General features: G+C 37.1%; 1 protein-coding gene across 2 annotated transcripts; it reads left to right on the top strand.

Moving 5' to 3' along the window:
• Positions 1–209: 209 nt before the first annotated feature.
• Positions 210–13,472, top strand: arhgef15b (Rho guanine nucleotide exchange factor 15b). Of its 2 annotated transcripts, XM_052611350.1 has the most exons (16): positions 210–590; positions 2,774–3,262; positions 6,167–6,919; positions 7,754–7,805; positions 7,930–7,997; positions 8,098–8,348; positions 9,314–9,474; positions 9,817–9,969; positions 10,070–10,199; positions 10,712–10,786; positions 11,213–11,305; positions 11,612–11,766; positions 11,985–12,149; positions 12,282–12,367; positions 12,494–12,598; positions 12,692–13,472. In XM_052611350.1, exons 2-16 carry the CDS (start codon positions 2,860–2,862, stop codon positions 12,853–12,855), a joined length of 2,814 nt encoding a protein of 937 aa, XP_052467310.1. In that variant the 5' UTR covers positions 210–590; positions 2,774–2,859; the 3' UTR covers positions 12,856–13,472. The 2 variants fall into 2 exon arrangements, with proteins under 2 accessions (XP_052467310.1, XP_052467311.1); XM_052611351.1 differs by lacking the exons at positions 210–590; positions 2,774–3,262 and adding an exon at positions 4,093–4,540.
• The last annotated feature ends 446 nt before the right edge of the window (positions 13,473–13,918 follow it).

Below are 13,918 nucleotides of genomic sequence, written 5' to 3'. Positions count from 1 at the left end.
ATTCTCTGTTATTTTTTTTTAGGTTTATTAACCCGTTGTTCATAGTAAATTGATGACCATTTCGTAACTTAATGATTTCAGGTTTTACTGTGCTTGATTCCTATAAACCTGACACACACACACAAACACACACACGCAAAGAGTCTCCGCTGGGTGGCAGCTAAAGGAGGATGTGCACAGGCAGAAATGGGAAAGGGTAGGGTGGGATTTGGGAGGAGGGGTATCCACTAATCACACTGTCTCAGTCCGGCTGTTCTTGTTCACGCTCACGAGCAGGAAAACAAAGAGCCGGAGATGCGCGTGGATTTACCGGAGAGGACAACAAAAGAGGAAATATGAAAGTAACGTCTGATCAGATCCGTACGGTTCTGAAGCTCGTACTGGAATGTGGCGATCTGTTGCTGTCATTTTAAAGAAATGTATTAACATGGGTGACTGTATAGCTGTTCGTACACTGATGTGTTCATGTGTACTGTGAGTGTTACACCTCGCCACTCTAATGTTTTTATTTTTATGAGGAAGTTTGCTCTGGACACGTTTCAGGAATTCGCTTTTCTTTATGGATTATTTAGGAGAGTGAGACACATTTGGTGAGTAGTCTGGTGTAATATAACAGATATGACTTTTAGCAGCCTCAGTTGTGAATGTAGTATATTTACTGCATCTTATCGTATGTTTACAAATTAATGACAGATTCATTGGTTACATTACGTCCACATTCAGTTCACACAGCAGATCCTAAGGAATATTGATTTTTGGATTACATTTTTCATTGGTCCATTGTTTCTGAAACATTGTCAGAAATGATTATGTAAGAATTTAAATGTTAGGTCCGAGAACACAAAGGAATTTGTAATCCAATGGATTACAATAACTCAAATACCCCCAAAAAAAAAAGAAAGAAATCCTATTGGGGACTCTCCATAAGCGTGATGGTTTTTATAATGTACAAATCGTATTCTATCGCCCTACACCTAAACCTTACAGAAAACTTTCTGCATGTTTACATTCTCCAAAAAAAAAAAAATTCTGTATGATCTATAAGCTTGTTTCCCCATGTACATGTCAAGTTCCCATAAATCTGTGTGTATTCAGGTCTAATCCCCAACGGGATAGAAAAACATGTTCACACACACTTGCTTCTATCGATCTAAAAGGGAACTTATAGACATCTATGGTTTTACATAAAAAAAACTGTTATTATATATATATATATATATATATATATATATATATATATATATATATATATATCTATCCCAATGATTCTCAGGAATTTGAAAGCAAAGCCAAGGTTCACAACAGGAAAGGAGGATTCCATTCCCAAGATGTTTATAGGTGGGAGGGGAAGTGTCTTGTACAAATGTCTGGAAAAAAAAAATTGCCCAGCAGGGGATACTTGGGTGTCCTGTTGCTTAGAGGATGTTTATACCTCACTGAAGTTTGAAATATCAGAAGGATGTAAAAATTACAAAACATTAACGCCCTTCTAATCGTTACCTTTTCAGCCCTCCTGTTTCACCCCTTGGGAAAGCATTTCTCTCTGGCTTTCTTTAATGTTGAGTTTTGTATGTTCAGGATATCAAATGAGATCACGGCAGCACAGTATAGAGAACTTGCCGGACCTGTTGAGTGAGGGGTGTAAGTCAAGTGAAATCGGTGACGCCAAAGTTCAACCTGGCTGCAGAATTACTGACAAAGGAAGTCTTGTTGACACACCCTTTACCTTCCGAAATAACCAGAATGGGTTTATTCCAAGCCAACATTCCCAATCAGTTCCATTCAAGTCATTGGTATTGTTTTTAAATAAGGAGAAACAATATAAATGCCTAATCTTTAATCTCATAATGTGTTCCTAAGACATGCATAGGCTTTTATAATACGAAAGGTCAAAGTACATGGCACTAGCAAACATTACATACAAACACTTTCCAGGCTATATTTCATACTGTTTTCGACATGCTTTTTCGCTAAAGTTCCAGTCTGATTACAAGTTCAGCTCCTATTCTATACAAAAATAAATACATTTAAGAGCAAAGTCCAGTATGTTTGAACCTGTACGGTTTGAGGTAAGTCCTGTACAAAGATCACTGTGCCTTTTATTTTATTTAATGAGTTACCAGATGGTAATCGTCATGACAAATAAATATGTAGTTCTGAGGACTTTGTCTCTGGCTGATATTGCAATTACAGTACTCTTTATGAGGGATATGAAACTGGAAGAATGAAACTAGGGCTGGACAATATATTGGTACTATATCGGTTATTGGCTGTAGTTATTTTTGTATTGTATATCAAAATATTGTGATGTCACTTGTAGCATTTAAAAAACCTATTTCGGTTTTAGTGCTTTAATTGTCTAATTGTACATAAGATGAATTTACATGAAATGAAAATTCCTCTGTTTTCTAAATGCATGTTTTAGATCTAAATAATTCATCTGCACATTTCATCTGTTCAGTTTTCAGTTTAATCGAAATGTAAGACTCCAATAATCAAGCCCTGCCTCTTCACATTCACACAGTTCACATTCATGAGCATCCACTTTTGTGTGCAATTCCTATTTAAAAAAAAAATCTATCAACAAATTGAAATTGACTTTAACATCGCCCGTTTATTGTCAATATTGTCAAATTGTCAGTTTAGCAGTATTAGCCAGAATTGTAATATATCTAATGAAAACAATGCAATGTCAGGTGTTTGATCAAATGATGGAAAGCGTTTGTTAAGGTGCATCAGTCATGTTTAATGTCCTCATTATTTGTTACTGCAGGTTGAAGATTGGAGGCCCTCGGTGACCCTGCTGCCTGGCCTCATACTGGCCAGGTTGCTTTGGTTAAAACATCAAAACCAATCAAGATGTCTTCTCAAGAGTCTCCGCATCCGCCTTCAAAACCTGAGGTCAAACAAAGACCCCCGATTCCCACTAAGCCATCTAATAATACCTCAGACACGTCACCTGTGGAAGGTGCAACCTCACAGAACTCTGGGAATGTCAAAAAGATAGTCAACAAATTCAGCCAGCCAGAGACTAAGATTCCAAGTGGAGATACAGCAAAGAGCACCAGCATAGAAGTGAGACAACAGAGACCTCCTGCAATAAAGCCCAGACTCAAATTGAGAAGTTCTTCCCTCGCCAGCGCCGACAAAGCACCTCCTCTGCCTCCAAAGACCAGACAAAATCACAGTGGACAGAAAGACGAGGTGGACAGCCAAGAGAGACAAGAAGGAGCTTTGAGTGATGTTGATGGAGGCCGCTCAGGTATGGTGTGTTTACTTTCATTTTCAGGATTTGTTTGACATACTTCCAGTTTCCAGGTATTTTCTTTCACGATGTTCAGTCAAAACATTTGAAATAGCAGTCAACTATTTAAAAAGGAATGGTTCACCCATAATTGAAATTTGCTCACCTGTAGGCCATCCAAGATGTAAACGAGACACAATAATCACAATAATCCTCAAGTAATCCACAAGACTCCAGTCTGTTAGTTTATGTCTTGTGAAGCAAAAAGCTGTGTGTTCTCCAGTGAATGAAAATTGCTAGTTCATTTCCAATTAAATTGATCAACGTTTTTTGTATTGGATGATTAAGGTAGTTTATTTTTTTTATTGCTAATTCAATGAAGCATAATTCAGGCATAACACATCGGAGGTCATTTTGTTATTGGTTGGTCAGTAGGATTATACAGTCTGTGTCGCCTGCTGAACACAGACAGATGGGTGTGGGGGGAGAAAATAACCCCTCTTTGAGCTAATTATATTAAAACTACACTACCGTTCAAAAATTTGGGGGCTTATTTAAAAAAAGTGTCTTACGCTCACCAAGACTGCACTTAAATGAATAATTGGTGTAGTTTTTGTGGAAATAACTCTGGAATTTTACCCTTTTTTTTGGAACTTGATGGACTTGATGGAAAAAGATAAATATGATCAGTACTGCACATAATATTTTCTATATTATATGTGCAGTACTGAGTCATATGAATGCAATATTATATTTTGTTAGCAATTCAGTTGTAGATGTCTGCCGCACTAAAGACTTGAGACTTTTGTCTAGATTGTCCATACACAGTATCAGAAAGTCTGTTCCAAACAGGAAAAACCTTCTTTCTTTTCATAACATTCCTGTTGGGCATCATCTGAGAATAGTGTTCATAAAACTCTTTTACAGTGACAATTATGTGAACTGGGCTAGTTTGAATGTCTTCGAGGCTTTAAAGTTACATGCAAGTGGACTTTAAGTGATTATTGGGGTAATAAACCAGTGTCCTACCCTAAAGTTCATACACTCAACCAGTCCAGAATCCGAGAGCTTAGAGCAGGTCATTCACGCACTGATGTAGTGAAATGGCAGAAGGGCTGAAACGAGCATTTGGCAAGATCAAGCAGAATGTGTTTGAGGCGATTGAAGATCTTCGGGTTAAGGGTGGGGAGGAGGGATCGACACAGCGCAAAGGTTCCTTGCAGAAGTTGACGGGACTGATAACAGCAGGGTCGAAGGGGGAGGTGGACCTGTCAAAGCAGAAGCAGAGAAGAGATGGTAATCTAAGATCTTATACACTGGAAATGGGAAAGGATATGAAGCCTTTCGAAGAGCAATATAATGTTTAGAGTACGGCAGAGACATTCAGTCATGGTTTATAGAGTCAGTCTTTGCTGCAGCTTGTTTTGCATATGTCTATGTAAGAGCCAAAGAGGATCCATAAAGAAGAATCTAGTGCCTAAAGCAAGATTTTTACTCTTTGTACCCATATTTGTTTCATATGGTTTAGAAAACTTTTCTGCTGTTTTAAAAGTAGTTTAAATGTGGTCATGTGGTATAACCATAAAGTAAAAAGTAATAACATTTTTCTAACCATTTGAATACATCTTAATCTTGTATGTAGTAATGTAATTTTCAAGAAAACTCGAAAGGTTTGGTGTATGTTAGTGGAGACTGTAAAAAACCAATGTTTTACCTAGTGTCTTGTCTAATAGTTAACATAGCATTCATGACACAAACTAACCTTCCTCAGGTTTTCTTTACTAAGATGTTTTTTTCTCTATTATAATAGCAGGACAGTTACAATCAAAATTATTCAACCCCCACTGGTTTATTGGCAAAATGTACAGACTTACAAAAGTAATTGAAATAGCTCAACACAGCAAATCTTTCAAGTGGTTTCCCCAAAATTCAACTGAAAATACAACATCTAGAGTCTCAAAATTATTCAACCCCCTGAACAGAATCCCTCCCAACAGCACAAATCTGTAAAATAGGTGTTGTCTCAAGCACACCTGATGCAATAAATCAAGGAAATACTTGAATTGGAAGAATGGTCCAAAAGAGATCATTGCCCTTCACAAACAATGAACAGGATACACAACTAAAGTGAAGGTGCTGAATGTTTATAAAGACACTGCTGGAAGCATAATTTGCAAGTTCAAATATAAAGGAACAGCTGTCATTGGCTGCAGCCAGTTTCCATGCCAGAACTCCAAGATGTTGGCTCTAATTTTACACAAAGTTACATAAATAAGCCACAGAAGTTTTGGGTTCTGTTCTGTGGAATGATAAAACGAAACTGTAATATTTTGGCTCGATGGATCAGCAGTATGTCTGGAGGATGAAGAATGAAGCATACACATAAAAGAACACTGCCTACAGTTAAGCACGGTGGTGGATCGGTGCTGCACGGGGGCTGCTTTGCATCCTCTGGCACTGGAAACCTGTAGCTGGAGTCTTGCTATAAATGTCATTTGCTGCAGCTCATAACAGCAAAAGTGTGCTCTACTTAGTACTAAAGATGCTTGCCATGAAGGGGCTAAATAATTTTTGAATAAGAAGTTGGGAAACCACTTTGTAACATCTGCAGTGTTGAGCTATTTCAATTACTTTTGTTTGATTTAGGTCATTTAAAACAGGAGAAAGTCTGTACATTTTGCCAATAATCCTGATTTGCAATGAGGGTTGAATAATTTTGATTGCAACCTTATATCATCCTGACATTTTTTACTTTATATCCCCAAAGCTATTTCACATAGATTTTTAATACAAAAACATGGAGTTTACATTTCCAATCATTTTTTATGTATTTCTTAAAGATAATAATAATGAAGGGCCAAAAGAATAACATCATGTTATTGACCCATCTTAAAGTTCATTCAAATCCATATCCTCTTCTAGCTCCTGATGGAAAAGAAGGCGGCAAACTGCGAGAAGAGCAGGATTCCAGCCCTCTTCCAGAGCCTCAGTGTGAGAAGAACTGCGGCTGTATATGTCACCTGCAGAGGCCTGGCATGAAGCTCGTATGGGTGCCAATAAGCGAGCAGGATGATGACGAGGGTAAGGATGAGGAGATTGAATACAGTGACACGGAGGATCAGAACAAAAGCGGAGAGGGAGAGAACGAAGACAAGTCGAATAAGGAGCCTGATTCTTTAAGCGAGTCAATAGCTGAAGATGAGAACAAGAAGGAGGAACTGCAAGTTAAAAAAGGCAATTTTCAGGAAACTCGAAAACTTATAGAGCAGCAGCTGAGGAGGAAATCAGACCCTGGACCTCCAACGTTGATCGCCTCTGTTGTCCCATTTCCTCAGACTCCTCTAAACGTCCCCAAAGGCCAGTCTTTGGAGGAGCCAGAGGAGTCCATCTACGATATTAGCCTGGAGGTGGTCATTCCACCCAGACCTCAGAAGGGGCCGGACACTGTAAGCAAGGACTCACCTCCGGCCATTCCTCCAAGGATGCCTTTAGATAACAGGGGTCCACCTCGCATCATTCTACCTCAGCCTCTAGCACGCCCTGCCTCCCCTCTGCTTCCCCCTAAAAAGTGCAGCCCACCTGCCAGTCCCCGACCACAAAGAGCTCCACCAGCACCGCCGGCCAAGACCTATGAGAACGGAAGACGTCTCAGCAGTTATTCTCTCAAATCTATAGGTACATAAAAACTTTCAAAACAGGCATGAAATCAAAATGTACCCATTTTATGTCCTTTAAAGAAATCTAAATTGAAAATGATGTCTTAAAAGTTCCAAACTGTGTTATTTGTTAATATTTTGAATTAGCTTTTATTTTTATATTTTTCCGTTTTTATTTTCCTTTCAGCAATTTTGTTATTTGATTTGGTATTATTTAAAATATTTCTATTTAGCTTTATTTTCTATTTTAGTTCTAATCATCTCAGTACTTTTATTTACTAAATGACTTTTATTTCAGTTAGGGTTAGGGTTAGGGTTGCCAAAGCAACATTTCTATTTTTTATTTATGTTTTAAAGTAAAAAAATAAGGTTCTTTTAGTTGACATTGTTAATGCATTATTTACTAACCATACATTTGTTACAATATTTGTAATTTTTGATGATGTTCATTGTTAGTTCATGTTAGCTCAGTTTTTAATAATATTAACAGATAAAATTTTTTATTTTAATAATGTATTAGTAAATGATCAAATTAACGTCAACTTAAATTACTATAATATAAACATTATTGACCAATTTTAGTTTTTTTTTCTGGTATTTATATTTATGTATTTACTTCGCTTTATTTCAATTGACGAAAAAGATTTGTAATGACCAATCCAATCCAATTAATCCTAAGAGATCAAATCTCATCCTTTAATTTATTTCTTTACTTTTTAATATACTGTTCACTCAGAAATGCATTATATTGCAGAAGTAATATGTTTAAAGCATTTCAGACAGACATTGAGTTTCTCTGTGTATTTGTTTTATGGTACTTAATTACTAGTTTCTCTTTTCTTGACATCATCAGATGAGAATGACATTGCCGGGGCTGATGGGGAAAAATGTGGATCCACTGAGAAGTATATATGTTTATATTTCTTTCGTCTCTCAAACAGTTTCTGCTCTCTTAAGCATTAATATTGTAGTCACACAGCTGGTATATGTACTGCCTTTACTATGTGTGTAACTCAATCTCTGTCTCAGGTCTAGACCTCCACGAGCCATTCCACATCTCCAACAATCTGTTGACTCGGAAGCTGGGACGTCGGAGGGTATCATTTTTTTTCAATAAATAAATAAATTACCAGTTTTAAATTGAAAATTGTGATTTTAGGGGGTTGAGTTTAATGCCATATTGTCTGCCCCTTGCAGAGCTGTATCAGTTCTACACAGAAACATTTATACACAAGGAGATCAGGAGGACAGTATGTCGCAACATCAGTAAAACCAGCATGGACTTCCAGATGGACCCACACAATACATCCAGCCCAGAGAAAGGAGAAAAACCCAGATCCAGTAGTGTTCCGAATCTCAAGCAGGGCAATTTATGGCGGGAGCAGGCAGCAGTACGAGACAGTGGTGTCTTGCAGACCCTAAGTTCAGAGGAGTGCAAGTACCAAGAGGTGAGCAGAAATCCTCAATCAACACGGATGAGAGCATTTGAGGGTCAAAGACAGAATATGTGTTTGGGAATATGGGAAAAGGGATTTGAGAGGAAAAGAGAAGAGGCGAGGATGGAAATCTCTAAGATAAGACGGGATGGAAGGGGGTGGATGGGAAAGGAAGTACCATCTCACAAATATGTACATACTGTATACACTACCGTCCAAATTGTTTCAATTGTTTTAAAGTCTCTAATGCTCACCAATGCTGCAGTTATTTGATCAAAAGTATATTAAAAACAGTAAAACTGTCAAATATTACAATAATTTTTGAATATATATTTTAAAATATAATTTATTCCTATAATGGTAAAGCTGACTTTTCAGAAACATGTTGAAAACAATTGTACTGCGTTTATTTGAAATATAATTTTGTAACTTTATGGATGTCTTCAAAAGTGTTGATTGAATTTAATGCACTCCTAATAATGCATCCTTGTTGAAAAAAAAAAATATTTTGAACAGTAGTGAATTTAACTGCCTAATAGAAATTTAACGCAGTAAAGATAAATAACATTACTTTTTTTGTATTTTTTCTTTTTTGACAACGAACATAAACAAGATGTTGTTTTAATAAAGTATTTATAACTTCTTTTACAATTCTGTACTACATAAAAAAAAATATGTATGGATGCATTATAGTAATAAGGGAATTTTGAGGGAAAATTTTCTGTTGTTTAAAAATAATTCAAAATCAAAATGCAACAAAAAACATTAGTAAAAAAATTATTATTTTCTGTATTCACTTTTTTTGTATTAATACATTACAAAAATGTAATAACACAATACAATGTAATACAATACAGAAGATTATAAAAGTGAATGTGAAAAATCAAAGCTATTACTTGCAAATATAAAGATTTTACAGAAACTGAAGAGTCAGTTGCATTTAAATAATAGTTTTGTTTTCCCTTCTCTGTGTGCAGAGCATGTTCGAGGTGATTACATCAGAAATGTCGTACCAGCGCTCTCTGCGTGTGATAACGGATCATTTTATGGAGTCAAGTGACTTGAATGACACTCTTATTAACATGGACAAAAAAACCCTCTTCTCGAACATTCTGCGCATCCAAGAGGTCAGCGAGAGGTGAGTGCCTGTATGTGTGTAAAATGCAGATATTTACAGTTGAGATTTGCTGAAATAGCACTGAATGAACCCCACAAATTAGTTGAATCCCTTAGACTACATCTGCAGCATTATTTTACTGCTACGAATGCTTTGCCAGGTGTAACCCATCAGAGTTTGCTGAGACAGCACCGTTTGATGGTTCATTACAATAATTAGAGTAGAAAACCATTAACCATGAAGTCTCAGGAGGTTAAAATAAATCATCATCATCAACTTAGTCAATGCAGTGTAGCCTGTAAAACAAGTCACAGCCGTCGCAAACATTAATTTACAAATACCATTGTCTATTGATATTCACAGGTTTCTAAAGGACCTAGAGGAGCGTGTCGATGAGAGCATCATCATTTCTGACATCTGTGACATCATCCACTATCATGCCCAGCATCATTTCCCTGCGTATATCGACTATGTTCGAAACCAGATTTATCAGGAAAAGACCTACAGTAATCTCATGTGAGAAACTCATACGTCTACACACAAGCTTTTATTTTATCATCCATTTAAATGTATTTTGTATTCTCTCAATTGTTGCTTTGCCTAATATCTGTCACAGGCAAACTAACACTCAGTTTGCAACCGTAATCACCCGACTCCAGGAGTCGCCCATCTGCCAACGACTGCCCTTCATGTCCTTCATGTTGCTGCCCTTCCAGCGAATCACACGCATTAAAATGCTCATCGAGGTGGGAGAATAACTCACATTATCCACATTAGAATGCACTTCTTTTTAGCTTTCTGTTCGTCATCCTGAAAAAAAAGTATCACACTTTCCACAAAAACACTAAGCAGCTTGACCGGTTTCAACATTGATGAAAGAAGAATGTTTCTTGAACAACAGATCAGCATGTTACAATGATTTCTGAAGGATCATGTGTCACTGAAAACTGCTGCAAAATCAGTTGCCTTCACAGGAATAAATTAAATTTTAAAATATATTCAAATAGAAAACAGTCATTTTAAATTGCATTAATATTTCACAATTTTACAGTATTTTTGATCAAAAAAATGCAGCCTTTGTGAGCTTAAGAAACACCGTTCAATAACATATCTTAATGACCCCAATATTGTACAACAATTTTTAGTTTTTTTTTCTTTTTCTTCACAATTATACTTGGTTTGTAAGGCATCATTATTATCAAGCTGAGTTGTCTTAAAGTGATCCAGGTAATATAAAGATTTTTTTTTTCTTCATCAGAACATCCTAAAGAGAACAGCCATCGGGACGGATAAGGAACAAACAGCATCTAAAGCTCTGGACTCTGTGTCCAAGGTAAACACCTTAAGGTCACCGTTAATACACCCTGTTTTTCCTCACTCCTCACCCACTGATCTATGATCAAACTAGACCTCATTGTTCCCAGAATAGCCTATTAGAGAGGAAGGTAAAAGGAAAAGAGGGGGGAGAGAGAGTGGAAAACAAGGGTAAATGCAGCTCGGCTCACTAGAAATTTATGTTTCAGATTATAAAAGGCTGCCATAATTTTGTTAGAGTAAGGGATTTTATAGCGTTAGGCAAATAAAGGACTTTTTATTCATGAAGGAAGCAAAATAGGTCATGTTTAATGTTTGTCATGTTATGATGTATTCAGTTTCAGTTGTCTGCATTGAAAGAATGTTTTGGTGTTTGCGTGTATTGTTTACGGGCTGTGTTGTCAGATGTGGTCTTAAAAAAAACGTTTTGCGCATATCCTCACAGATCATTGAAGAATGTAATACTCAGGTTGGAAAAATGAAGCAGATGGAGGAACTGATTCAGATTAATGGCATGCTGGAGTTCGACAAACTAAAGGTGAGCAATGGCTTGTTGTTTACAGCAGTGAGATTTAAAATTCTGAGAAACTGTAAAAAAAAAAAAATAATAATAATTACGATGATTTTCAGTACTGCAAACATTTTTTGATTAGTGACCTAAAATAGTGTAGAATCTTAATTATTACTTTTTTTTTAACGTTTTAAAATCATAAAACGTTTTTTTTTTTTTTATATAAAAATCGTATTACATTTTTTTGTACTATTATATATTTTTATTTACCTTTTATAATCATTATTTTCCATTAATCATATCATTTGTTTAATCGTTGAATCGTCTATTCAGGCGTTGCCGATTATCTCTCAAACACGTTTTTTGGAGAAACGGGGAGAGCTGCAGGAAGTTAACAGAGGAGGAACGTTCTTGAACCTCCGCCCCAAATTCAGCCCCGTCTACCTCTTCCTCTTCAATGACCTGCTTGTCATTGCCAGCAAGAAAAGGTAGAAAGCTGAAAAACCTGTTTGTTTTAAGGCTTTACTCTGTTTTATGAGGGTTACAAAACACTGCATTGTGTTGACATTCCATTTATTTGAATTCGCTTTTTGATTATGGTTTATAAATAGTGAGACACCTTTTTGCAACTGCTATTTCATGAATCCTATTGTTTCTAAATCAGACTTCACTCATTTATTTCTTCTTCTCTTTCCCCGTGCTGCAGTTCTGAGCGGTATGTAGTCCTTGATCATGCCCATCGCTCCCTGGTCCAGGTGCAGCCCTTTGGGGAGGACACAGCTGTCCCAAACATGGAGCACAGCTTCTGTCTGACCCTGCTGGAGAATCATCAGGGACGCCAGATGGAGAGAGTTTTGAAAGCTCCTACACAGTGCGTGCATAATTTTACTCAGCCGAGACTTTTTTTTTCTGTAATTCACACATTTCCACAATTGGATTATATAGTCAATTTGACTGCTTTTAAAGACTGTATAGGTCACTTTTCTTCAATCTCTCCAATCAGATCGGACCTGCATAGGTGGTTGGCAGCATTCCCCAATCCTGACAAACCCCACAATGAACAAGAAGAAGTCATATATGAAGATTGGGGTAAGTGTGGGTGCTTATTTCTCTAAGCCGCTCAGGTTTATATTCACGTGTGACATGTCAGTGCTTGCCTTTTATTTCTCTCTACAGATAAGTTTCTTTCTAATCATATGTGTGTTTGTGTGACAGATTGCCCTCAGGTGCAGTGTGTGGAGCAGTATGTGGCAAACCAAGCAGATGAATTAAATCTGGAGCCAACGGAGATCATTAACGTCGTGCGCAAAACCAACGAAGGTGTGTCACACTATACCTTCCATTTATTGGAAGCGCATCTGATATGTTTATTTGTTTTTGTTCATCCATCTGACCACTTTTTGCCTTCTTTAGGATGGTGCGAAGGAATCCGTCTATCTGATGGACAGAAAGGCTGGTTTCCTGAAGCAAATGTACTGGAAATCACCAACGAGCACGTGCGGCGACGCAACCTCCGCGAGCGATACCGTGTTATCCAGGCTGCCGGCATTGTCGCCAGGACTCAGAGTATGCCATAGACTAAATCAACTGCATCCGGGCAGATCGAGAGTTCTTAAAATGGGAGGAGTCTTTTAAACTGTAGACCTTTGATACGGGGCTCAATACGGACGGGAAGTGTTTTGAATGTATCTCTAACATCCTTTTCAGGATCAGATATATAATTCTGTTGGAATTACAAAAGAAAGAAAGAAAGAAAATAACATGTGAAAGTCAATTGTCTTTGTACAACACAAAAGTCACTTGTTTAAGTAAATCTCATTGAAGTGTGTCCATTTTATTAAAATGTTCTTGTTTGGGATCCTCATATGGAATGTACATTATTTCAAAAAACGTGTGTGTGTGTACAGGTATGAGTCTGTGCGTGCTTGTGATGTTTAGCGCTTCTTTCAAGAATGTCAGACTACTAAAATTCCAGTTAAGTGGAGCGGAAGGGTTAAATGGTGTAGGTTGGTATGTCGGTTGATAACATGTCACGTGATCTGATAGGTAGCTCTGATCAGGATGTGTGGCACAACCAGCATGACTAGTCTTCAGTTTTTCATGGAAGCACTGAATGTGCACAAAATCAGCTTGTGTTTACTACAAACAAAATGTGTGTATACTATGGTACATTAAAATGAAATGTTTTACACAATTGGACTGATAAATCGATATTGTCAACCCAGACAAAATGTCTTCATGTAGTTTTTCATCATTTACTCACCCTCATGCCCTTCAAAACCAGTATAACGTTTTGTCTTCTGTAGACAACAAAGGGAAATGCTGCTCTTTTCAATATAGAATGACATGAAGGTATGTAAATGATGACAGATATTCATATCTGGGTTAAAAAGTGTATCATGATCTGCTCCAGATATTAAACACTGATGTGATCCATGATTACAATTTGCTGACTATTTGGAAATGGCATATTCAACTGCGCCATTAAAGCCACACCCTTGTTAAGTGAGGCTGTGCTTGGATGTGTGGGCATGGGAGTTGGTGTAGATGTACATTAAACTCTGTTTTTGATGTTAGAACATGACGGGGAGTAATTTTAACCCCTTTATAATTGCATCATGTTCTGTGAACAGTTTAACC

This window comes from Carassius gibelio, chromosome A12, assembly GCF_023724105.1.
Source record: "Carassius gibelio isolate Cgi1373 ecotype wild population from Czech Republic chromosome A12, carGib1.2-hapl.c, whole genome shotgun sequence".
In the NCBI taxonomy this organism is placed as follows: domain Eukaryota; kingdom Metazoa; phylum Chordata; class Actinopteri; order Cypriniformes; family Cyprinidae; genus Carassius; species Carassius gibelio.
Note: the sequence above shows the minus strand (reverse complement) of the source record. Positions and strands in the feature narration are given on the sequence as shown.